General features: G+C 40.4%; 1 protein-coding gene across 6 annotated transcripts in view; it reads right to left on the bottom strand.

The window, feature by feature from the left end:
- ADAMTSL3 (ADAMTS like 3) overlaps positions 1-27,404 on the bottom strand; it is a 182,582-nt gene that overhangs the window by 153,126 nt on the left and 2,052 nt on the right. For 3 of the 6 annotated variants that reach the window (XR_007628162.1, XM_050309908.1, XM_050309911.1), the window contains exon 2: positions 17,848-17,939. Coding sequence is in view for 5 of the 6 variants with exons in the window: in XM_050309908.1 (XP_050165865.1) it covers positions 17,848-17,939 (92 nt within the window). In the remaining variant the exon portion in view is untranslated. The other 3 variants (XM_050309909.1, XM_050309912.1, XM_050309910.1) reach the window with 3 other exon arrangements.

The following is a 27,404-nucleotide window of genomic DNA, read 5'->3' as shown; positions in this document are numbered from 1 at the left end:
TGCTACTGTGACTACAAATTCTCATAAAAGAAACAGACCTGGAAACAGGCAAACTCTCAGCCACCGAGAACTGGGGTGATTTCTTAACAGGGGAAAAAACATCTTTGGTGCAACTATTTTGCACGTCAAAGAGCCCAAAACTCAAGTAGCTGAACCCAAAAAGCATGCAACTAAACAACTCTGACAGATCAGGAGAATAGAAAGTTCCTGATAAGAAACATCTACCATCACAAACCTTAATGGATGGTCCTGCATGTGCCACAGGAGACTCTGTGCTAACACTGCTCTTCAATCACCTTTTTTGCAGCAGAATGCCAAGAGCGCCTGCTACCATCTTGTCAACATTTCTTCAAAGAGGGGCTGGGGAGGGGGTGTATCCCACAGTTACAAAGACAGACCACCCTGAATAAGAGTGTAAATAATCAAAATGGTTCTCCTCTCGGTTACCTCTAGCTGAGGAACCCTTTCTCACCTGAGAGAAACCAGAAATGCCACAGCCAGATGTTCACTCCCAGGCTGACATGATTTACAACAGCTCAGCACATGAATGCATCTAACACATGGTGAGGAAAATGTGATTTTTCCACTGCTAGTTTCCACAGCTTCTGATCATTTCAGTGATATTAACTCTAGTTCTTTGTCTACTCTTTCTCCATTGCAGTAAGTCCCTTTGCAAGGTTTTTAGACTGAGCAGCCTTGCACATTGACTCAGTCAGGCACATTTTCACAATAAGGAAGCAGTTAAATGGTCATGGCTCTGCTGCAGGAATGTTGGTTTAAGGCTATTAATAAGGCACATGAGGTGAATGCCTTTCAGCCAAGCACCCTCCACGTGTGCACACCTGTTTCAGCATGATTTTAAAAAGAAATTCCCAAAAGAAACTGTTCGTAGCACGCAGGCTCTAAGTCTCAAATGCATTTCTGCAAATACTCTAGAGGTTTTAAGCTTTTTGTGTTTTACAGGTGTCAGGAATACTGACCAACCACTAGGCAAAGCACAATACTTCCTAGTAAACCTGTTTTCCCTAAGGAATTACTTTTGTCTTATTGTTCACCTGCCACTTTGAGATTATTGCCAATGACTTCCAGTATCTTCATCATTCCCACCTGATGTGCTGCTGCTGAAATGCTTTCCCAGAGTGAGGTCCACTGCTCTAAGACTGCTAATCACTTCTCCAAGCACTCTAATTTGCCACATTTAAATCTCAGCTCAACTGCTCCCTCAGTCCAGTGATGCCAACCTTGATATTTATGATCCATCTGTTTTCCAGTTTCCTCTCATTTTTTCAGAGGAGAGAAGATGGTTGTTCAAATGTATTTTGTCCTTCTCTCTTGCCAGTGAAAGCATCTCAAGCAGGGCAAAGTTTTAACTCTGTGTTGTACTGAGCCAGACACATTATCCACATTAAAAATTAATTGCTAACTAGAAGAAGTCAATATCTGAACACAAAGCAAATAATGCAACTATGAAAGAGGACCCACTAGTAATCTGAAGATTGTCCCCTTCCTGGTCCCAATTCATTTGCCAGCATTAACTGACAGCATTTCACATGTCTACTCACTCAAAAACCACTACTTGGATAACTTCTGCTTTAGCAGCAAACCCCAGAGCAATTAAAAGCTCACATGACAGATGCTGCAGGCATCTGTTCACTGACAACTGTTAAGACTAATGGTCATTAGTTTAATGACTCATTTTCGTTCTTCTATTCGATGTGTACAGTAAAGCTGGAGGACTGATATGCTGAAGGGGAAAGGGCTCTTACTGAGGTGAGAAAAGATAAACACAGGCTCTGCTGCTGGAAAGAATGAAATAAATCCTCTGAATGAACCAGAATTGCTGAAATGTTAAAAGACACAGCTGAGCAAGTCAGACATAAAATGAAAATAGAAACTGCTAATTCAGAACAGGGTGACTGCTCTAATCAGGATATTTTCAACACTACAACTTCATCACCCATCTTCCATGTCCAATGAATAAATTTCATTAGGCTACTTTAAAAGGATCCAGGTGATTCCAGAAAGACAACCAATTAACAGAAAAAGGATTAAAAAAATACGGACAGCACTGAAGAACATCTGTAGTTCAAAGGCAAGATACTGTCTAGTGTTCTAGAATTTAAAAATGTATGATGCCCTACTAAATGCTCTGCATGTTCTTTAAGTATTTTAAGTACCAAGTGTCTTCCTGTGACTGATCTCACCAACATACCATTTTGACTCTTCTAGTGGTCAGTCTTTCAAATGCAACTGGTAGCAAGTATAAGCGATTAAAACAGTTACCACAGAGGGAACATTGGAAGATGGTCCATGTGATTGAATTCCTACCCGCTCATCTTGTATTCTCATTCGAGCAGCTGAAGTTGAGTGAACTGTTTCACTCTCTGTGCACTACTCTGGGAACTTGGCTGCCATATCCCCAATATGTGACTTGCCAATACATTCCACCTGCACATTGAGGGAACGGAAGACCTTCCTGTGGAGGAATATCTTCCCATCCTGTGTGGGTGTACAGGAGCAGATGTGTACGTACAATGGATAGCTCCCAGGACAGATGAACTGAGACATGTCATAAGTCATGCACTGCTTTCCAGTAATGATTATCTTTCTACAGGAAATTTAACAGAATAATTTTACTCCTTCAGAATATCGCACTGAAGTTTACGATGGCAGAGGAGATGGATAATAAGATAAATGGTCTTGTTTCCTTCTCTTTACCAGTAGTTTGAGGAATCTAACTGTAGGAGGTGGTCGATTTTCAACAGGTACCTAATTCCTGGGATTTCACTGAATCTACCTGCAACTAAAACTTAGACACAAAACTGAACAGAAAGCAGAGGCTTTAGTTAAGTAGTAGTTAAGCTACTGAAAAGCCCTCCCACCTTGACCACTACCAGAGGGGTTATCGATTCTTGTTGCTGCTGATACAATCAAATCTTTTAACACATTTGTCTTGCATGCAAAATGAGCAATCAGCTCTAAAAGCCAGAGACACCCTTTAGAAGGCAAGTCATTAGACACCCTTTAGAAGGCGAGCCATTCGGGCCTCCCCTGCTTCAATCAAGTAGAAAATGCCACTTGTCAGATGGGGGATGACCACTAAAGAAAAACTTTACAAAAGCACCCCTTACACACTGAATTCCAAAAGAGTACACGTAATCTTGGATTGTCCACTTGGCCTTGCCTTTTGACAAGCTGAAAAGCTATCACACCTCTTGTGGGACAAGTGATACTCTGCTCACTATTTTTAAAAACAGCAAGGGGAAATGTGGAGTCCACAATACATGCCTTATGTCTAACCAATGGTGCACAATCATCTACCCTTGTATTTCTAGCAGCTACTCTTTTACCATCACCATTTGCACGTAAGGCTAAACAGCATTCTCGACAGCATAGTTTAATTTTAAAGATTTACAGAAGGGCACTATTCTTACAGAATATTTTTCAACTATTCCTGAGCACTTTTGGAAGGATCTGTGGCAATAACCTCCCCTGAATTTTCTTATCCGCAGTCAGCTCTTAGTTTGCCAGTACAAGCTAATGTGAGCTTGGAGGCCAACCCTAACAGTTCAGTATCTAAAGTTTTAGCATGGTTCCAGATTTTCATATGTTTGTCTTTAGCATTCTAAGACTTTTCAAAATACAGACAGAATCCAAGAACAATGGACTGTGCAAAGGCAGGGAAATAAATTCATCCGCCCTTTTATTTAATTGCAGGAGATTCCTTTTGCCCTGTATATCTGTGACTTCTCAAACCACAGAAAATCACAAGCAGAACCTTCACAATCTAGTGAATTTGCAGTGGTGTGAAATACTGTGATCTTACTGATTCAGTTGATTTCCCATATAATTTTACATTTCTTCACACTCTCCACTGCTTTGTAAGTTGGAAACAATAGGACAGTCTCACTCTCACTGTGCTGAAGTTATCTGTGGCAGTAATCCTATTTTCACTTGCACTTTTTACAGGCCTGGCTTCCTCTGCACCCTACACAGAGTAAAAGGCTATTATAAAAAGCCTAAACAGTATCCATTTTAAATAACAAGACCCAAATATAAATCTTAACCTGTGTATTCCTCTGTAAGTTTGGCTGTACCCGGAATTATCAGTCCAGAACATCTCTGTTTCAGAGCCCAGTCCTTTTGGCCAAGAGAGATGTTCTTTTATCCTGACTACAGTGAAAAAAGCCAACTTGCTAGCCTGATACAGGCTGTAATTATTCTCTACCTTTACACAAGCTTTTTGTAATTCCAGGTAAAAAAGGCCGAAGGGAATCCTGCTCATCCACACAAGGTGTAAAATTTGTTACCCTCTTGCAGAAAACCATGCAAAAATGGCTGAATGAGATTTGTTCCTTCCCTATCTACTTCTTCTTTCTTAGGAGGGTGTATGTAGTGATTTCCCTCATCTTGTGTTACTCCAGCTCTAATAACAGAGAAAGGGACTGACTGCAAATTGTTCTACAAAAAACCCCCCACAACTTACTTCTCTAAAAAATCCTGATTATCTACTTATATAAAACTCTAAAAGAAGTAGCCACACACTTCAAAGGGAAGTATGGGACAATAACTAAATTCTAAGTCAAAATGCCTATGCCAAGAAGATTTAATATGGTCCCCAAATCTCAAATAGGCCAAAACTCTTCATTCCTGACATTTACAAACACAGAATCCTTCCAAAATGCCTAAAAGCCATAAGAATCCAAATGAATCTAAATGAATGTGTTCTGTACTTCTACTTCCTGGGAGGCTGGGGCTTGAAGACATATGGGAAAGGAAGAGTCTTTCTCCCAGTTCTTTACAAGGTATAGAAATTACATCAAAAAGCTCTAGCAATGTAACAGAAAAGCTTGCACTTAAATCCTCAAGTCTACTGTGAGTGGACAAGTACAAAATCAAGGCACTCCACTTAAATAATCCACCTACTACTACTAATCATATTTTTCTCTTCTCATGTACATGAAAAACAGCCCATTTGTACTATTATCAGAGTAATATTCAAGGAACAGAGGAAGTTATGTACAGTATATTTTGAATAAAGTCAAAACATAGAAATCAAACTCAACTTCAATTGAGAAATGTTTTAAAGAAATTAAAGTTAATAGAATAAACTCTTCTTTGTAAATCTCTTCTTATAGTATCCTTTAGTTAAAGATAACAACATATTGGATTTAAGTCCATACATAACATATCAAATGTCTTTTTTTTTTCCACAGAGGATCTATTCATAGCAGCTTGTATTTGCAACATATGCAGCAAATTATACTATTAAACATTCAATCCCAATAAAGTTTAAATTTCACTCCTAACAATAAAGCTTGCACAGATCTTGCTATACTTGAAATCAGATTCTAGAAATAACCAATAAAAGTCATAGGTAGCTATTAGGAGAATTAATAACTGCACATTTGAGATGAAAGCATAACTGCTTACATGGAAATATTATGATGAAACATTAAGAATAATCATTAAATTTTTTGCAGTTGGTAAATAAAAAAAAAATCATTAAGATATAGGAAACTAACAGGTGAGAGCCTTGTGATTCAGTCTATACATCTCCAAAAAATGAGAGCTCTTATGTGCCCCCTGCAGCAACCAGGACTGATCCCACTGAGAGGTCTTTGCAGCTCCAGAGCCTGGGGAAGAGCTGGGTACCACATCAACCCCCATGCAAATCCACTGAGGGAAAAATCACTGCTACAGCACAGATCCTGTAGTACCAACAGCCCATATAAACTGCACTGGCTGCCAGGACAGCCCTCCAGAAAGAAAAAGAGATGTAGATGAGCTACACAACCATTCTAAAAGCTCAACAGAACTTTACGAGTATCAGTGAACAGAACTTGACAAGTTTCAATGCAAAGGCCTCCAGAGAGCAATAACAGTTTCTGAAAGCAAGATCCATTAGAATCAAGCATGTCCTCACAAATCTAAATTTTATTTCAACTCAAGTGCTCCATTTATTATTTCTGACCCTTCTGAAGTCAGTTATACAGCTCTGAACAGGACTGTCTTCTAAGTTATTTTATTAAAAGAGTCAATTCCAACACAAAAGATAGATCAGGCAAGCAGGCCCATATTTTACGAGACCAATCATGCCACTGCAAGCCCCAGTTCAAGCAGGTATTCAACCTAGTAAAATACATCCCCCTCCAACAAAATGCTTCAACATGAAGCATCATTCCTCATTTTTCTTGACCCATGTTCTCATTTTAGCTGTGCAAAAACCTCTGATTGTGTCTAATGTCTCAACTAAAAATGATGCCAAAGTAAATCACTGTTTTATGCAGCAGCCCTGTAACTTGTGTGTAGGGAAGAGTCCATCAGGAACCTGCAGCTATCTAACACTTAATTCAGGCTCAAACTTAACTAAAGACAATCTCAGTTTGCCAGAGATTTTGTTAGTGCAATCACCCATGCTGCACACATATTTCCATACAGCACACACATAGGAACAAAGTTTAAAACTTCAGCAGTGAATTGAGACTTTCAGCACTGCACACCACCACCAAAAAAAAGGGAGTTGTATTTTTCTAGGTTTGTTAAATGCTCCTTACGAAAAAGATGTGCTATCTTTTCTCTGCAGATAAAGGTATATAGTCTTTGACAGGTACCAGGTACTTGAAGATGCAGATGTAATCTCTCACAATAATATAGATGTCTAACTTTTTCAAACCCATCCATCTTAGACACCGAAAATATCAAAAGAATAGGGTCCTCTATCACAAGAACAGGTTAAGGGAACTGGATCTGTTTCCAATCAGCTGGGGAATCACATTATTAAAATCAGTAAATTGTTTCAGTAACATGGAAGAATTTCATGAAGGTGTTCAGAGCAGTCTGGTTTTGAGAAGAGCTGGGGAAGAACTAGCAGGTGCAAGGATGTTGTACTAGAAAACGCTTTCTCAGGAGACTGGATAGAGTTGATGACATGGGAAACTTGGGTTGCCAACTTTCTACAGAGCATATAACACTGAAAGTCTGGGGAAATTAATTGGATTATAAAGGTTCAAGAGAGAGGCCAGCCATTACTGAAAGATAATGTAATTGAATTTTGCCAATTTTATCTGGATGATTACTCTCTGGCTGAAGGGCTTGTGCCACTTTTTCATTGCTGCTAGTCTGTTTTCTTCAGACCTCAGCTCTCCTCTTTCACAGACTCATCTGGAGCTAAAAAAGCACGTTAGTGAAAATTTCCCATAAAGGGTTGGTTCTGTGCAATCAACTAAGCTTTCCACAAACTTACGGCAGCTTTTCTTGAGAGAATCTCAGAACTCAGTATCCTTACTCTCACAGTGAGACATTTTTGAACAGAAGACCATGCTGAGTGATAACAGTGGAACCTAAGCGTTGATATTCTGATCCAGATATGCACATTACGGGTTAACAATTCCATAATTCCTTCACAGTTGTGCCAGAGGAATCTTACTTCATGAGTTAAATTTTATTCATAGCTGAAGTCTATATTCAAAATAAGCTTGGGCTATTATGGAAGCAAAGACTTATAAAAATTGAAAACTCCCTTTGAAACACATGCTTTCCAGTAAGTGCAGCTAGCAAACTGCAAAACACAGTCAACATTCCAACACCATGATGTCAATTTTCATATGCACAGACAAAATGCTACATGTAGAAATCAACTCTGTCTTCCTTATTGGTGGTGTGCTTGTGTTTCCCTCTGCTTTCATTCACAGAACTGCACCATGCAGCGGAGAGTGCAACCCCTTAAAAGGTTCAAAGGTATCTTTTGAATAGAATAAATCTGGCAAAATAGTCACATTGATTTTTTAAAAAATGGATTTCCATGTTCTGCTTCAGTTCCCCTGAAAAACAATGGACGTTCTGATGTTCCCCTCTGCAGCAGTTCAGAGAAACTCCTGCCAACAGGGATGGACCAAACACCTGACAAAATGGTCTTCAATGACACACAATAAAAAAGGAACATGTAAAAAAATACAAATCACTTCAACTATTGCAAGCTTTATAAGGAACAGGCAAATTATCTTTATTATTGTTTGGAGTTTTTTTCCAGAGAGATAAATACAGCCAATTTTCCAGAAAACAGCTGCAGACACAGCTTTAAATGCCATCTGTCCATAGCATTTATATGAAGAAGAGATGGAATGATTCACACCACACAACAGGAAATATGATAACCAACTAGTTAGCACTAATAAAATTCAGCCTCGGTTTGCTTCCTACAGACAGGTCCTACACCAGAAAAACTCCCACTGATTTCTCAGGGGAAGTGCCTGCAGACTTCACTTGTTACTCAAGTGCAGGATGTTGTACTGTTGAAGTAGAAAGCCTGACTCTTGCAAAGTAAGGTCTCACTTGTGGCACAGCAACCTGATGAGGTCCACAGAGCTTCCCAGTTGGCATCTTTTTCAGAACTGATGTTTTGTAGTGCCTGGAGTACGAGAGTTCTCATACTGCCACTGATTCACAGTTAACTTTTGGCAGACAATGAATGATGGGACATTCCACTACTACAGTTGAACAGGACAAGGTCTTTTCTCAGTGTTCTCAAGGACTGGCCTTAACATTTGAAATAGTAAAAAAAAAAAGTCTAGAATTCCTACATTTCCCCCATTTCTAAATAGTGGCGTCTGTGTGACATATGACAGATGGCTCACAGAGGTCTAAATTCAGCAAGAAAAACAATCAATTATAAACAAATACATCCCTGGTGTTTGCTAAGGACGTAATTCAAGCAAGTTCAAAAGATCAGAACAAGACCCACGTGTTCTGTTATCCCAGCTAAGGCCTTTCTCAAGATGGTTATCTATAGGAAGAAATTTTCTCCAAGAAAAGCTTAGTGTTCCCAGTACATCTCTGTTTCCCTTGGAGAAACCATGAAAGTGTGGGAGTTTTTAATTAAAATTAACTCATAAAAAAAATTAAAAATATAAAGTAATTTTCCCCTTTCATAGTCACACTGCTAAGGGAAAACTTTAAAAGGCTGCCTGTTAAGAACAGGTGATGCTAACAGGATATTTGAAAGGCCCATGAGACTTACAACATTGAGTAAAATGCATTTGCCTACTGATCTAATTGCTTACTAGTTTTCAAATCTATTCCCACCAGATAAGTAATGGCATTTTAAGCCCAGCTCCTGGCATTAAAAATACATTCCTAGTTTCCTCTTAGCAGAAGATAAACAGCTGTATGGTAAACCCCCATACATTAAGATAGTGTTCTGGAGGTTTTCCTCATAGTTTTAACCAAGCTATTGTGTTCCAAATTTAACTGAAAGAGAGAGGAAGAGGAAACGGGAAAAGCATTTGGCTGTGCAGTGGGGTGAAGGCAAGTGCTGTCTCATTCAGGGAAAACACCAGGAATATTTGTGTTTTACAGAAGGACTGATCACATAATCAAAGTGGAATTTAGATCAAGCCTTATTTAGTGTAATGTCACAAGCCACTTCTCTATTTATCTTACTCAAAGAAATACTAGTGTTTGTTTAAAAATAAGCTATTCCAGCAATTAAGCCTAAATTCCTTTGCATACTTTAAAAAAATCATTCTAAAACTCTAAAGTTTGAAAATGTACCAGACACATCCTAAAAACGTTTGTATGAGAAAATTTAATGACAACATAAAAATAAAAGATATTGCAGGCAAACATGAAGAAGCCCAGAATGTAGGCACCTATGTAGGTTTAGAGCAAGTTCTGATGTGTCCAGGACAAACCTCCAGATAATCCTGCAGTTCAGAGTATTTATTTCTTTGTTAGTTTTTAAATGATGAGTCATAAGTGACAGTGAGTCTAGGACTGGTTCTAGTTCAATGATCAAGTGTAGCCCCAAGGAACACCAAAATGACATAACAGCTCAAGTGGTTCAGACCAAGGAACTATCAGCTTGCAACAGCAACCAATAACTGGACATACAGAAAATATGTCCAGAAGAAGAATTCACAATACTTCTCTGGAATACTTTTGTGGAGACACTTTTCTTAGCCTGTTGTGTTTGTTTGTATATTACTACGTAGTGCATCTTGCCAGCACTCGTCCTGTCTCCCCTGAAATCCTTGTAACCTTCCACTAAAGAGCCACGGCAAGGAGTGCCAAATATCACTACATGGAGGACAACCACCTTCCATTGTTTCCAACCTCCCTTCTAGCAGTTTTATTTAACGGCAGTTTTTATGTTGAAAGAAACAAGTTACCAGCTGATTCCTGTCCAGCCTTTCCCCCCCATTCACATAGGGATATTACATACAGTACACACATGTAGGGCAAAACCAGGGATTCATACAGTGAAAGGATGATCCTCTTTGCTTTGTTCTGCATCTTCCTTTCATAGCATTTCCTACCATTCAATAAGCACTGTTAACTGCTGCCAGGGTCTCAGCTGGTTTTCTATGAAAAGACCTACCCAGGACTCACCAGTCTAGAGGAAACATAACTTTTAGTCACATAAAGCACCTTATGTTCATATAAATAAAGTTATAAAATCAGGGGACAAAACCAGAGCCTGTTCAAGCAGTCTTATCAGTTAGTGGCTTCAGTAAATCCCCCTACACAGCACACACAGCCCATCTCTCCAGTGATTGATGCATTCCCTCATCTGCTTTCAACAAAAGTGCTGATGAGATCAGCTGAAAGAGTCTGTATTATGTTGCATATACCTGGCAGTTTCCAACTAGAACATTAACTACAAAGCTCAAGACACTACTATGCTACTGGGTTTGTCAGCCAACATCCATGTTAGTCAACCAAGGAACAGTCTAAAGTATTTGGAGACTCAAGAAAACAAAACACCAAATAAGTGGCAAGACCCTGAAAATATCTAATAAGAGTACACTCTCAGGGGAGGAAGCAAAACCATATCTTAGCATATTTCATTGGATGCACACCTACAGAGAGCACTGAGCCTGTGCTTCCACACCACTGCTGCCCCAACAAATGCTGCAGTAGCTCAGACAGCAGAGAAAACTCCCATCAGAAGAGGCAAATCTGAATTTATCAGAACCATTACTTGTACTACCCTTTCATATTTGTCCATCCCAGTAGATGGCCTGGAGCAGCCACGTATACAAGCTGGGAAATTACAGCAAAAGGGGGGATTTTTTGGAGCTAGTTAATTCCTCGCTGAATCAGCCAGCTGGGAATAAAGCCAGCTTCTGCAATCTTCTCAGAGCTTCAGCAAGGTGCAGGCCAGGAAACACTTACTGCCAAACAGAGCTTGAGAAAACACAATCCCTTATTCTTTGCATTCTGTGGCAGTGCAGGTGTGTCCATGTCATCCTACTTGTATGATTCTAAAGGGCAGGAGATGAGGCAGCTAAAGCTCTCCTCTTTACACCTTCATCTGCTATACAGTGAGCCTCTACAGGTCCTTCCACGTAGGCACACTGTAAATGTTACCCCATTCTGCTTCCATGCACTAACAGGAGACTGTAGCCTATAAATTTTAAGCAGCTTCAATTTTTGGCAAAGCACCTGATGACAGAAAAAAACCCCAACATTACATAAGTACAGAAATACATGATTATACATATAAACAAATGTTCCACTTATTTAATGCTACAAATCAGCCTCATTAACCAGTTGGGACCTCCCACCATGACACAAATGACAACAGTTAGCATAGAACAACAATCTAGTAACTGCAATCATAAATGCAGTTTTAATATTGTTTCACAATTTAGTTGAACTGACTTGCATTCACTGTGTTTCTAGTGCATCCAGAAGCATGACAAACTGACAATTCTTGGAAACCACATTTCTCAAAACAGATCGAGAATACTGTTTTCATTTTCTCCCCGTAATGATGTTAAATCTAATAAATACAAAATTAGAAACAGAAATAACATTGTTGCTAAACACTTTATGTAATATGCTGTCTGGAAGGGATTTATTAGGCCAAGTTCTCAAAAACTGCCCTCCCTTTACGAACATGTGATGCTTGTACTTGCACTTCTCAAATGTTATCAAATATATATACACACACTCAAGGACTAGAATTCACACACCAGAAACCTATTCTTTCCAAAGAATTATAAGGGTGGAAGTTTTGGTTTAACTAGCTAAATACGATGGGAAATACTTAGCCAGGCTTTTGCAAGTGCCTAAGGCACCTAACGCCTGGCTTCCATTAGATTAATTGAAATTTATCTTGTTACTTTTGGAAAAGCCAGCTAAGCACCTACAAATGCAGCTGAGTACTTAACAGTGTTTAACATGTCTCAACCCTTACTGAAAGTCATCAAAACACAAACCCTTTGGAAAATGCTGCTCTATCTGCAATAATTTAACACCCTTGCATAGCTGATGATCATCAAAAAAGGAGTTCATAGAACTGTCCTTCCTGCTACAGGTTGGAAGAGGTTGAAAATCTGACCCTCAAATTCCAGAGCACTTGATGGTCTCTAGACTTCATGTAATACCAAGTTCTCCCCTTATGGGAAAGAAAGTTATATGCACGCTCTCAAAACCTAAAGGAATTACTGGCTATCGCTGACAATAAAGTGAGTGCATAGGGCATATCAGGATTGCAGTGCTTACAGCTCCTGGGTGGGTCTTGGTAGTCTCTCCAGAGTTGCCATGGCTGTATCCAATGTCCTTTCTGGAATGCTGTGCTCACTAACAAACTGTACTTCAAAAACAAACCCATTCTTTCACTGTGCACAAACTCTCTCTGCTTTACAGAGATTTAGTGACTGTGGTGGGCTGTTCACAGCCACAGGACTATCATCAATATTATCAATCACATAAAACTTTAACAGACTGACTGGACAGTAAGTACAACATTTGCACACTATGATGTAACTCGTGCCCATGATTTCTTGCATATCCTTGCAACACAAACAACTATAGAGAAGCACAATTATAAATCTGCTCCCACTATCACTGATATTAATATATTTTACTACTTCATGGCAAGCCACATCATAGCTCCTGGGGATTCAGATGAGTACAGAGAAATGTTTAAAGAAAACCTTCAAACCCCAAAACTGCAGATAAATACATGAAATCTACAGGTTCTAGAACTAAAAGGAAATTAAAAGGACTCAGATTTTTAAACGTATGTTCTTTTGAAGCAAAAATCATTATTTTGGATGGCTAAATTTTGAATTCTGGATTGACAGTAAAAGGGCTTTACTATTACTACCATCAATCGTGTACATTTTCTGTAATGCAAAGGCAGGAATGGAATTTCATGTACTGTGCAGAACTGCCACCTCAGTGCTGTTTATGCCCCAAATTTGGGAAGGAATATGAAAGATCCAGCTGCACCAAGCAGACCTCAATGAGTAATTATCAATGACTAAGTGTTCAAGAATCTTCTAAAATCAAAGTATCATCCCAGAGCTATTCCCTCATTTCTTGACTACTCTTTCAAGAGAAATTGGAAGCCACTGGCAGCTGTTAGAGATTATTCCTACACTTGAGGCTTCTCTAAACGTGCCAGACTCTTGGATATCTGCTTTGGGAAACAGCAATTTGATGCTCTACACACAACTCATTTGAAGATCTCTGTCCAACTTTTAAAGTAACTTCATCAGAAATTATCATAGTAGCAAATAAATGAGATAGTAAAAGGATGCCTTCATTGAGGACATCTGTACTCTCGGTCATCTCCCATAGCTGACTTTAATTTTTTATGAGCACATTTTAAAAACTAAGTACTCATACATAGTTTGTGTCTCAAGTCACAAGGCACATGCACCTATTTCTCAGGCAATTCAATTCCTTTGGATCGTAAATTGGGGGTAACAGCAGTTCAGATGCTGTGAGCACTGGCTGAGCATTCATTATCAGTCTGAAATTTAAGGCAAGCTCAGAAACTTAAACTTAAGATTTCTGGTAATACTGTCACTGAGTTGCAACCTTGTCAATAGCAATGAATATTTTAAGCCAGAATACTTCTACAGAGTCTCAGATGTGTTATTTGTCTTTAGAAGCAGCATCTCAATCTTCAAACTAAGAATAAAACCAGAGGTCTTTTGAGGCTGATGGCAAAACTCCAGATGGGTGCAGAATTGCAACCTGCCTATAGAACTGGAAAACTGCTTCAGACTTAACTCAGGACTTGCAAATCTAATCCTGATATTTCTATCTTACGAATCCTCACTATTGTATGGCATGTAGTTCATCATCTATTTTCTGGATATCAGTGTGCAATACATTCAGCAACTGTGAAACAATAATCCAAAGGTTTTCCACAAAGATGTTCTCCAAGTCCACTATGTCATATAATGGACATCAGATTTTTGGCCTTGCAAAGCTCAGCCTTGAAGACATTTACAATGTTGGTAGTTTTTGGCAGGTTGGTTATGACAGAATCATTGTGAATACAATAATGTTTTCAGCATTTATACCCTTCATATCCAGAATATCACAGATAGTTAGAAAAAATGATAATGCAGGCAGGGATTGCAGAAACATAAATCATGGAAGCAACCCACAGTTTATTCAATGAATATATAACCTATGAAATTTTCCCTTCCATAATAACCCAGAGCTAATGCTTCTTAAATATCCAGACATGGTGTCTTTGCTGTTATTCCCTCTGCAGACATTATCAGCCCCATGGTCATTGGAGGTAAAATGTACTGACTTGTAGAGGGTTTGATTTTGACTGTAGGAACCTAAGAAAATTTCTTGATTTGAAAACAACAAACCCGAGAATACATCTAAAATGAATCCATGTGTAAAATTCTTGATGATACATGTTTGCCTGTATGAATCTGCTAGCCATCATTTCTTCCTGCCAGTAATGCATTAGTAAGAATATAAAGATATACAATCCTACATACACTTCATAACAAATATAAGAGTATTTAGCTGATGTAATAAAATGGTATAATAAAATGTTATCACTGGGTTAAGAAAGAGTGGTTACTAGGCTGAGCATTCTGCCTTTTCAGTTACAAATATGAACCAATATGTCCTCAAGAGATCACTTCAAAACAGCAAAATTGGACTTGGATACTTCTACTTTGTTAGCTTCACTATCTCCTAAAATCTGTAGTATTGATAGCTATCCTGACTACAATGTGAGAAAAAAATGAGCCTTTAACACAATATTTAGAAATAAATACAAGGTTCAGGATATAACTGACATTCCCAAATACACATAATCTGTAACATACAGTAACTTCTTTGGATAGAGCAATCATTTAAATATTTAGAAACAATGAGTTATTCCACGTTGCTGCTACCATTTGATGGAGGAGTACTTTGTTTGTTTTAAGAAAAACATACATACAATTTGCTTGTCTGACCATTAGCTTTAGAATAATGCAGTTCCAATAATTTCATTTATGCTGGCACACTCAAGAAAAAGTCAGCCCTATCCTTGCAAAAGAACACAGCCAAGGTTTACCTCTACGTGATCTCTTCCTGAGTGATTTGTGTCACTGCTCTTGGTCACAGAGCAGATTGAACAAACAGGCAGCTCAGCCATGCCCAGGGCTAAACTATTCCCTGGGTTATCCTAGGAAACCAAACTTACCTTCTAGCACAGCAACCAATCTGCCCTTGACAAACTAATTTTGTCAAATTTGAGACATTCCACATTTGTAAGGGCAGAGTTCACTTTGGAGCCCACCTAAACACCCCGCTGTGCTTATTAACATGCTGTGAAGAATCAGAAAGAGCTCCTATAACCAAGGTTAACTTCCATTTCTTCTCAGGAACAGCTACCTCTTTTTCACAACTTCTCATGTTAAAGTTTTCTTTGCATTACATTCATACCACATTTCCACCACATTCTTTTAAAATGGTCATTATTTTATTCTGTACCTGCCTCAAGCAGGATGAAATTAATCAATTGCACATAAGTGATACGACGTGGACTTGTGACCTTGCCCAGCATCCAATTGTTTCTAATTGATTAGCTCCAGACATAAGCACTTTAATAGCCAAAACCAACAGAAGTGGAAGTTATGGTACAGTATCAGGGTAAAGTGACTGTGTGTGGTCCATATAGTATGGCCCCAAGCAACCAATTAAAGAATTAATGGTTATTGGATACCAAAAATATTATGTTAAATAATACAGAATATCTTTAATGTGCCTAAAATTGTGATAAAACACCTAAAACTTAGGAGCAGAAAGGCCTCTTACAAGATGGGGGTTAAGTGCTAATGACTCAAATATGCCAAACAGATTACAATATTTTAAATGACAATCAAGACCATAAAAATTGACCTGGATTGAAATGTTCATAAAGCTACTCACAATAGCCTATTGATTACTACAATGTGTTTGGGTTGTTTTTATTATAAAGAGACAAGTGAAGATACGCCAAACCATTCGTGGAGAAGAGGAAACTATGCCACTACTGGTTCCAGTTCTACAATAAGAAAAATATGAAAGAAAAAAATACAAGGAAAATGCTATAAAAGAAAAAAAAAAAAGGTCCCTTCATAACCAAGAGGCCCAAACATGAATTTGACATTTCCCTTCTCTGAGCTTCTGTTCTCATCTTGAACAGAACTATTACGGGAACTTCATATACTGCTTTCTGAGTGTTTTATAGGGCTGGTTATTGCAGCATCACTCAGCTCCTTGCACACAAAAATACAAGCTGAACAGGCACAGCAAATCAGTAGCATTTTTGTCATTGCATAAGAAACATGCAGGCAAGCAGGAGATCCCACTATGGCCCCATCTGCATGAACAGGTGCTGAATGCACTGTTTCACTGCACAATTAATACAAATGTAAACTTTTACTTTCATGGTAAGCCCTTTACTCCAGTAACCAGTGTACTTGCATGACTTGCTGCAACCATAATACAAATAGAGAAGGTGTTCATCAGGTGCCAAATGACTCAGAGCACCCAGCACACTCAGCAGTGCTACTGAGGATGGGTTGGAGCCCTATTCCCACTACCTTAAACCTCAAAGTCAACTCTAAATTCATCATAGCTTACTCAGCTGTCTAATACAGTCTCCCCAGTTCTTCATGCTCCTTTTGAATTTACTTCTGCCTGCTGTATTGCTCTTCAATTCAGAATTCTTCAGGATGTATGTTCATATACTGCCCAGCACATCAGGCTCCAGCTTTAACCATGTCTCAGTATTGCAATAGTACAAACAGCACACAACACTATTGCAGTAAACACTACTGTGGTAAACAGGAACACTGATTTTATATAAAGGTTTCTTTTTTTTTTTTTTTTTCAAAAACTCCTACAATGCTTCAAAAAACAATGCTATTAAAAAAATATTCTCCAGTTTATTTAGTCATCATTTTCTAAGGATTTCTGGATTTTGGTGTATTAAAGATTGAAGAACCCTTAAAACACTCTGTGCTGGGGGAGCTATCAGTATAGAGAATGACATACTATAACAACATCTCTGCTGCATGCCAGCACACCATATTTCTTGAAATACTCACTTCTTGGAACTGATTAGGCTCATGTGTCAGGCAATAGATCAGTTGGCAGCTATGCTTTTCCTCCACGGTTCCTGTACTCATTGAACACTTAAAGCACAGACCTTTTCGGACCACCTTCCACACCCCACCACCCTGCCCCACCCGACACCAACTTCCAACCCCTTGTCACTTATAGTATCTCAGCATTTATCACGTGCTAAACTCCGAGGGGCAAAGAGCAGCTGTGCTGCCTAGAAAGACCCATGGCATCACTCATCTGGCAAGATCTCCCTTTGGTCCCCATTTGTAAAGTCAGGTACAATAATACCAGTAAGGGAGAATTTTCCACATGGATGTCTTTGAAAGTTCAATGAGAAGAAAACCTCGCTGGGAGTCTTTTAATCACAGTGCAGTTCCTTCGGCAGTTTTCTGTTCACAAACAGAAATCAAAGCGTGCAGCAACATCACCTGATAAAGGACCACGCATGACAACAGCCACAAGTTCATTACCTACCTGTAGATGAGCACAGAGGGCAATAGCAAGCCAAGTGAACTCCCAGGAGAGCCCAGTGGCTTTAGGGCTGGCCATCCTCATGCCTTGGGGCTCTGCTGAAAGAAATTGGTTCAAATTACAAACAAAATCAAGTGGGCTCGGCCAGAATTTCAATGACTAAAGCAAACTGGGCCGGCCGCTGGAAGCAATGCAATGCAAACACCGGAGTGCTGTGCTGGCCAGGGGAGCAGGCGCAGCGCATGCCATGAGCACAGCCTGCAGGGTGAGGTAGTTCCAATTAGGGAACACAAAAGGGGGAAAATTAAAGGTTTGGGGAAGCTGGCACTAGTGGACAAACTTGACTGTCTCCTGAATGTAGGAGAATGTATCAAACTGGGAACCCCTCCCATCTTGATCTCTAGAAGGTAGAATCCAAGAAGCATAGGATTTCTGATGTACTTTCCAGCACTTTCACCCACTCAAAGCTGAGAGCTCAGTCCTGGGATTTCAGCAGTCATTTGCACTGCCTTTAGTTCAGAGACTAAGCAATCAGGGCAGAATTAAAATTAAAAAAAGGCTCCATCAATTTTAGTGATCATCATAATTACAAGGTCAACCTGATATTGTCCATCGCTTTTACTAAAAACTTCAATTTAAAATTGCCAACAAAAAAAACCCCAACATTTAATGACACTGCTCCGTGTGCTAATTCCTGGTGTCATGAGTCTTATTGCCTTAGTCCACAGTGATCTCAAAACAGTGCAAGTTTCACACACCCCCAATACACATGCACACACAAACAACCCTCCCAACCCCTCCTCCCAGCCACCACCTCACTGGTTTGCCAAGCCCCACAGCGAACGCAAACTTCTCCTTCAAATTAAGTGCTCCTTCCTAAAAGGTCAGACATCCCAAAGGAAAACCATCTATCCAAACAGTTCTTGCACCTGTCAACTGAACATAATTAAAATTCCTTACAGAAGGAAGTGTTTTATTCCCTCCCTCCAAAAACAAAAAAACCAAAACAAACAAACAAACAAAAAACCAAAACCAAACCACCACCAAAAAAGCACTTAAAAGTTCCTCTCCCTCCTAAGACCTTTAGCACTCCTGGATGCTTTTGCCATTAAAAAGTTTCAATCAACTATGGCAATAAATAAAATTCTTATTTTTTCCCCCTCGGCTGGGCACTGCGGAGAGCCTCGGCTGGCCAAGCACGCCGGGCTGCGGTACTTCCCAGGTGCCGGTGCCTGCCCAAGGGGCTGCAGAAGCACCCACGTCGCTTCGCCCTCCTGGAGACCCCTCTAGGGCGACCCTCGCCCAGCACCGCGGCCGCCCCAGCTCGGGCCGATCCCGGCCGTGCCCCACCGAGGGATCCCGCTCAGGGCAGCGGGTCGGGAGAGGCTGCCCTGCCCCAGAGCCATCCCCGGGCTCACCCACCTGGAGCGGCGCGGCGGGGAGCGGGCCGGGCACGGCCAGCGCACGGCAGAGCCTCGGCTGTCACGGCCCCGGGGATGCAGCATCCTGCCCCGCCGCCGGCGGCCCCTCCCTCACGCCAGGCTCCAGCCCACCGCCGCGCCCCAGCCAAGGTCCTACAGGCTGCTGGCCCCGAGCCGCCCCCGCCCGCCCGGAGGAGCCCGGGCGCCTCCACCTGCGGCGCGGCCCGGCCCGGCTCCCGCTCCGCGCCCCCCGCGCTGCCTCTGCCTGCCCGGCCAGCGCGGGCGGGCGGGCGGCCAAGGCGGCCCGACCCCCCCAGCCCCGGCCGCGGAGGCACTGGCGACGCGCCGATGTCGAGGGCCGAGACCCCGGCAGCCCGCGGGACCAAGCGGTTCGTCTTCCCCCGAGGGGCAAAAGCTACCGTGAAGTCAGCCTCCGAATCTGATGCAAAGCAGCTTCCAAAACCGCAACCATCCTGTGTCTCATCTCCAAGTAACTCTCACAATACAGCTGCAAATCTGCTCGCACACCGAGGAGGTCTTTAATCATGCTGCCCTCTACGATATTTTTAGGTTTCCTACTGTAAATCTGACGAGTATGTCTCGCACGACAGATTTGCTCTCGTTCTCCCTTCTGAGCTTCGAGCTGTTCAACAGGAACGCCAAAATCCTCTACCTTTGCTCTACGGCTTCCAGTGATGTTCCAAGCTTTCGTCAAGTCCGCTACGAGCAGCACGTAAAGAAAGGACTCTGATCCCTGCCACTGAAGTTAAAAATATGCTCCAGTGAACTAAACATAACCGATGAAGAGTTTGTTCAAATATGTTGCACTGGAAACTTTTCCAATCTGTTTAGGTTTCTCACCAGCACGGGAAGGCGCCTCCTCTATCGTTAGGAACAGAGTGCCCTCTGCTGAAACCAGCCTGCCAGAGACCGGGAGCTGACAGCCTGCGGGAGAGCCGCACTCCCGGCCGGGAGCGGCGCGAGGGCTGCCTGGGACAGCTCAGACCTCGCAGGGACACCTGCACCGCCCGGGCTGCCTCATCCGTGTCACTGTGACTCCCAGGCTGCTCTGTCCCAGGTTCACCCTGACAGCTGAGGAAAGCTGTTCTTCCCAGTCTGTGCATCATCAAGGCTGTGGAACAGGCAAGAGTGCTGCTAAGGACCCCATCTTCTCTTTTTCTAATGCTGGTCAGCTAAAAGTGTATCAACTTTCTGGAAAGCTTGGCTTTCCATCCATTTCAGTTGCTACAATTACTTAAACCCTTAGTCCTTTCACTGTGACTTCAATTATACCCTGCAATCTTCCAAAAAGACATACCCGTGCAGTCAGCATATGCTTCAGACTTGATCACAGGTGATTTTAAAGCCAGAATTTAGCCATTAGATCATCTGATGGAGAAAATCCATTTTCCTGTCCCACAGAGATTCACAACTACAGGATGAAGCTGACCCTCAAGACCTGACATCTACTTAGGACTGAGCACAGTTGGCACCATCCTTATTTAGATTATCTCTTCTCTCACAATTATTTACCCCTCAATAGTGAAGCAGTCCCCCGGGCCCCTGAAGCAAAAGCTGCAGAGTGAACTATTAATTTGTTTGCCAGATGGGCATATTTAGACAAAATAGCCCTGGCTCTATTCCTAGCACTGGTATTGGCCATGGATTACATTGAAAGGTTTGGCTAAAAGATTCTAACAGTTTTCCACATTGGAATGCTGGGCAGCATTTCATTGTTTTTCCCTTTTTTCTGCTACTTATCTGTTTTCTCTTTCTCCTTCCAGCTTACTCTAATACACTCCTTCAATGCTGCTCCTGGTCATTTTATTCAGATCAGTTGGTTGTGTGCATTCCTAACCATAAAGGATAATCAAACATTACATACACAAGTAGAACCATTTGCTCATCTGCAACGAATTTGAATGTAGAAAAGTTGTTTACTAGAAAGTAGCCTAGATTAGGTCACATCAAATCCAGCAACTGAAGTGAGGCTTCTGTTTACACATAAACACACTTAATTCCTTGTGATCTTGGTCCCAGGTTAGAGGTTCTATGTCTGAATTTATACAGCATGTAAGAAAACGGATGTAAGCACCCACAGCACTATCCCCTGGGGACATATCTAAACCAGCACTACCCTCCAGGGAGACTTCAAAACCAGCATTACAGTAAATAACAGAAGTACCTTCTGCTACCTACATCATAAAGTAGCAGTCAGCAATATCTTGCCTCAGCTGCTGAAATGACTTTGGTGTTGTTAATCCCATTCTCCCCCACAATTCATGTCCTTTTTTTTTTTTCTTACACTGAAATCATCCTTTTTGCAAGGAAGATGGGCACACAGAAAATAACAGTATTCAGAGCATAAAAATAGCTTTAGCCATCTATTACAAACTATGCAGGGTTTTGGACAGCATTTTTCTAAGTGAAACTCATTAAATGGTGATTTGTGTTCTCCTTTATCCAATTTATTTTCTTCACCTCAGCCTCACTCCACACTCCTGCCACTTTACTATTTTGTTTCTAGACTTAAAGTTAATCTGAAAGCTTTGAAATTTTGACTCCTGTTGGAGGTCTCTATAACCCCTTCTGCTGAGCCAAGCAAAAACTGAATGAAACTCAGGCAAGATGGGATTGACAACAAGCACTTCAAAATTCACGGTACCTGCAGCTCCATGGCAAACTCTTTCAATACACACCCTAAAGTTAAGAGGCCATAAACCTAGGCTCTGGATGGCTAATTTTCATCCCTGGAGAAGTTTGTCAGCAATTCTGAAAAAGCTAATTGACCATTCAAGTTTAAAATAAATCTTTTTCGAAGGAAACATTAGACTTCTCTTCTGCTCCCTCTGTCTTGTCTGCATGGATTATAAAGTTTTCAAGACAGGCACTTCTGTTCTTTGCCTATTATGTTATGTTTGCACATCCCTGGGCCAGTGTCAAGTGCTTTATGTATTACCTTATTAGCGTTTTTTACCACACAATCTTCTAATTCCCACTCATGCCACATTAGCTCAGCAGAATCAGTGTAAGACTTTTGAATAGGAGACTGTAGCAATGCTTTTAACAGTTCAGATGTATTGTCTCTTGTTATTAGCAGTGCTTCTTTATTCCATATATGCTTTGCTTTTGCTGCTCTCTAGATTATGCATCATTTAAATTACATTAAATACGACAACTGTAAAGCCCTTACTGTTCATAAAATTTGTGAAATATGGACATTTGCACTTATTATTTCATTGAACACAATCATAATCTTATCCATCTGGACAGCTGGCATGAGCTCTCATGAGGAAGATGGTTGGAAATGTGATGGTCTTATCCTTTGTTTTACACAGGCTTAATACCATGTGTCTTCACTATGAAACATAGCCATGAAGTGTTTTGTAATTTCTTGATTTATGCTCAATTGTAACAGAAAATTTCAACTTACACTCAACAGTGCAGGCAGAAGTGGCAGAGAAAAAAAGATTTTGAAAGATATAGCTGAGGGCCAAACTGAAGAAAATTAAATCTCTGGTCTGGCAAACAAGAATCCTCTGTTAAATCACATGATAACCACCAGATTTCACTCTCTGAACATTAACAGAAAACGTTCACATCTAAAGAGAAGCCCACATTTCTCCATTTAGCTTTGTCCTGCAATGCAGGGAGACATACTTTTTAAGCAGATTCCACTTATATATAAATATTCCCTCAAAACAAATTCAGCTACACAAATCTGATGATCATGAAGGCCATTCTTTCATCACAACAAAAGTCTATACTACTAAGGAAAAAATATGTTTGGCTAAACTACAAATTTAAAATCCACTGGAACAGTGCAGAACAACATTTGACTCATAAATCAGCATTCTGACTAATGAATAACAAAACTGGAAGTATCCTGCTGAGGCCCTGTGTAGAAACTGCATTTTGGTTCAAGGCCTTAAAGTTATCAGTAATAGAGCTGCACCTGATTGACTAATGAAAGCAAAATGTTAAATTTCCTGTAACGAGAGTCATGAGAACTCTGACACGGTCTAATCAGCTCTTTGGCCCTGCATTGTATTTGCACAGGGTGCTTGTTTACCCTGAAATAACAAGCTCTCCGGGGTAGAGAGCAATCACACACTGTCACACTTCACTAGTATGTTATACCCTATAAAGAGGAAAGCCTCTATTAGTATAAAGTTCAGCCACAGAGCTGTGTCTTTCATTTCTTGGTGTTATGGAACCCATTGCATTCCATGTAGATCCTTGCCCTGGGCTTTGGAATCAGCTCCATCAATATAGTAAGTAGAAAAAAATTCTTGAGGCTTACAGAAAGAAAAACTACTTATGCATAGACCTAAACGTTATAGGAAAAAACTATTGCCCTCCTCTCAGTTTGTGTTCAAATGACTTCAGAATTAACTAATACAGTATATACAAATGGTCACTATTTCAAGTATTTGAGTAAATATTTGCCCTTTCTTGTCTCTCATATTCCTTTTTATCCTCAAGCAAAACAACTTGTGGCTCATTTACAACGTGTGGATCATATTTATGATTCTGTACAGTAGGAGCAGAAAAAACCAATCTTGATTCAAAGAGCACAAACTGCTGTAGTTCACAGTTCATAGCCCTAACTAAAAAGTTGGAATAGGCATTTTGAGATAAACTTATAATGCACTTACATTATCATTTTGTGGGTTTGCAGCATATATTTTCAGAAGGATCTAGGTGATTATGTTAGGTGTAATTAGAATATATGAATTTGTATTAATAAAGGTTGAATGCAGAAAAGGCAAAATGAAAAATTCATTGCAGAGGTAAAATAGCTTCAGTTTATATACACATAGCAATGTGTTCTTTAACAGATTTTCTTCCTAGTTTATAATAACACAACCCCACTGAGACTGTGGATATGCCATATTGAGTTCCTGAACTTGTCTGGCATTTTCTTCTCATGCAACAGTGACAATGATCTGTTTTCCTCATTCAGTGATGGCCCTTACTTGTGTGATTGTTAAAAATAAAATATTATGGAGTGCTTTGTGAAAGAGGCAACATTTGGTGAATAAACAGGGGCTCTGAGGAAATCAACTACATTGCAAGTCATGAGCAACAGACAAAGGTCAGCAGGACAATTACTGCCCTCACTGTAATGGCTCACTGGGGAAAAACAAGAGCAAAGTAGGTGACCCATGTCTCACAAAGATGACTTGTATGTGTCACTACGTGAACATCCAAAGATGCACAGCAATACAGAAACAGAAGAGAACATAAGCAAGGAGCAAACAGAGTAAAGGAATAAAAAAAAAGGAAAAGTTGGAAGAAATACCTGACACATCATTGGGAGGGATATCAATGACACAGACAATGTGGTTATGAAGATGAATGTGTGCTACATAAAGCTGGAAGAGAGGGTGCATCTTCAGACAGCGAGCCAGACACTAGTCACAGCAGTATCAATATGGACTATGCACAGCAATAGCTCCTCTGTGTTTGTACCCAAGAGGAGAATTTGGTCACTGGCAACTGGAAACCAGGACAATAAGCCAGAGTCTTGTCCAGTGTCATCTACAAAATGCTGTTACCATTTCATGTTACCATGAAATGTTTTCTACGTTCTATGTTTTACCAACCAAAATCTATTGTTTACTTTTGCACCTGGTAAGGCCATAAGTAAATTCCTTTCTTTCTTGGTTACCAACTTATAAATGGCTGTTCCAACACAGCCAAAACCCACTATAAGCCAACTGACTTGTACTGCTTAATTTAACCAGGCCAGTAGGGCCATATGCTGGAGTACTACACAGGAGGATCACTCGTGCAGTTATGTGTTCTCCAAAGGGCTTTCCCATCTCTGTGTACACCAATGACACAGAAACACAATCTACCCTTTAACCTTTCTAAGGGGTAATCTCTAATTTTCTCATGGAGCCCCCATACCTACTATAGTACTGTGGCAACCATTATCAGGCCAACAGAACTCCTTTTGTCTTCATTATCACTGGTCATGTGTGAGTCACTAACAGCTGTCTGTAAACAAACTGCTTAGCAAGGTATTTATTGATATATTCCAAAGCCTCAGAGTAGTATCATTTGAAACAATATTATTGCTATACATACCAACTACTTGAACTGCTACAAAGGCTGTCCAGTGATACCTCCCTTTGTTTCCAAGGGGTATGTAGGAAAAGACCCTCATGACTTCCAGAAGAGAACAACTTCCAGAGAAAAGCACTAAAATGCTATGAAATTTTTTGTTGCTTAAGGTGATTCTGCATCTATACCTGTATTTGTCAGCACAATATTGTCACATTAGTCAAGCCAGTGCACTTTCTACTCAGAACCTCAACTGCATTTAACCTTTGGAAAGTATATAGGAATTCAAGCATTTTTATTAAATCACGGAAGAGTCTAGAAAGAGATATTACTATCAACAAACTTGGGCTTACCTAAGTATTAACAGTCATTACTCTAACAAACTGTCATCCAAGGAATGGCAAGGTCCAGCTTCTTCCTGGTGGACAGAGAGCCCAGTCAGGTAGCCAGGCTGGTAGGGCAGGGGCCACACAAGTTACAACCTGTCCCACTGCTTCTAGGCAAAACACACATGGAGCTAGAGATGACAGTCAGGATGCGCAGAGTCCAGGCAAAGATGTAGTAACCAAGCAGGAACAAAATCAAGCCAAGAAGAAAAAAAAAAATTCAGTCCATAGGTTACCAGAAACCACAGCTCAGCAAAACCCCAGGAGCTCCAGGCCAGAGCTTAAATAGAGTTCCAGCACCCACAGGAAGCAGCGTGGGCAGAAGCCCCAGCTGAAGCTGGTCAAGGTCGTAAAGGTGTATTAGTCCACCCAGAGCCCTGACAACACTTTGGAAGCAATAGGGACACAGTGTTTACACATGGCTACAATCAGTTAGCAGGTGCCTAACGAAAAGGGTACCAAAAAGTTCACTTGACCATTTCATGGGCTTTATGGTATCACTGCATTGCTGTATTCTTTTTTTTTTTTCACCTACTTTCACCAACTCAAGATCAAGGGCTTTATTAAGATACTTGAAAAAATCCACACTTTTTTTTTTTTTTAATTTCAACTTTGTGGCATCTGCTAATACTGTCTAAATCCCCCATATCTGTATTTTCCTGTAAAAGGACTATTTGTAGAACAGTTTTACTGTATTTTAGTCTAGGATATATACCTTTTCCCACATTTTTTCCCGATACCCTCCCTATCTCTTAATCCTAAAACATTCCTAATATATTCATACTTGAATCAGTAGAAAAGGATGGCAGAGGCTTATCCCTGCAGGAATTCTGCAGCTATGCTTGTGGTCTAAGCAGTACAGACTATCAAAGAAAAAGTCAGAAAAAATATCAGAAAGGTCAGCAACAGACTTCCACTAGGCTCTCCTTAAGTTGCCACCTTCTGTTCTCACAAAGGGAGAGTAGGTAAAGAATCCAAAAGATAAAACTAGCTCAGCCTATTTTTGAACTATTTCTTTCAGCTGTTTTTGTTTGCACTATTATAAAACCTTGGCAGGCAAGGAAAATATTCTTAGAATAGCAGATTTCTTGCTTTGTTCCGCATCTGTTCCAAAACCATACAATGTATTTGAACAGCTGGCCAGTAACATGCAATGATCAAGCGTGGCAATGACAAACGATCACATTGTTTGATGAGGACTAAGGTTTCAAAGCTGAAATAAACCCTCAGATGTACATCTTGGTCTTAGGGCTACATGTTCAGATTTAAATCATAGTTTTTATTTTTCTTGAACTGAGCTTTTTATTGGCAGTAAAGGACAAACAAGTACTCTTTATATCAAAATAAAACACTGGAACCACTCTGCAGAAAAGAATTTCCTGGTGGTGTTGCTAGGACGAGAACCAGAGGGGCTCGTTCCGGCCATGTGTCATTACTGTACTGCACGTAGCTTTAGAATCTTGAAATTATGTTTTGTTCTTTATACAAACATTGAAAGATGATCTGAAGAATAACCCCTGATGAGCATTCATACCTCCTTCTCTGTCCTTGTCTCCTTTGTGACTTTTTATCCAGGGGGATACATCACCCTATTCTAAAATCCCCATTTACAACCTCGGGCCCAGCTATGTTGGTCTCCAGTATTGCCCACCTGCCCACCTATAAAGTGAAGCTTGACTTT

Source organism: Myiozetetes cayanensis, unplaced genomic scaffold (genome assembly GCF_022539395.1).
Source record: "Myiozetetes cayanensis isolate MyiCay16 unplaced genomic scaffold, myiCay2020 scf14, whole genome shotgun sequence".
Lineage (NCBI taxonomy): Eukaryota > Metazoa > Chordata > Aves > Passeriformes > Tyrannidae > Myiozetetes > Myiozetetes cayanensis.
Note: the sequence above shows the minus strand (reverse complement) of the source record. Positions and strands in the feature narration are given on the sequence as shown.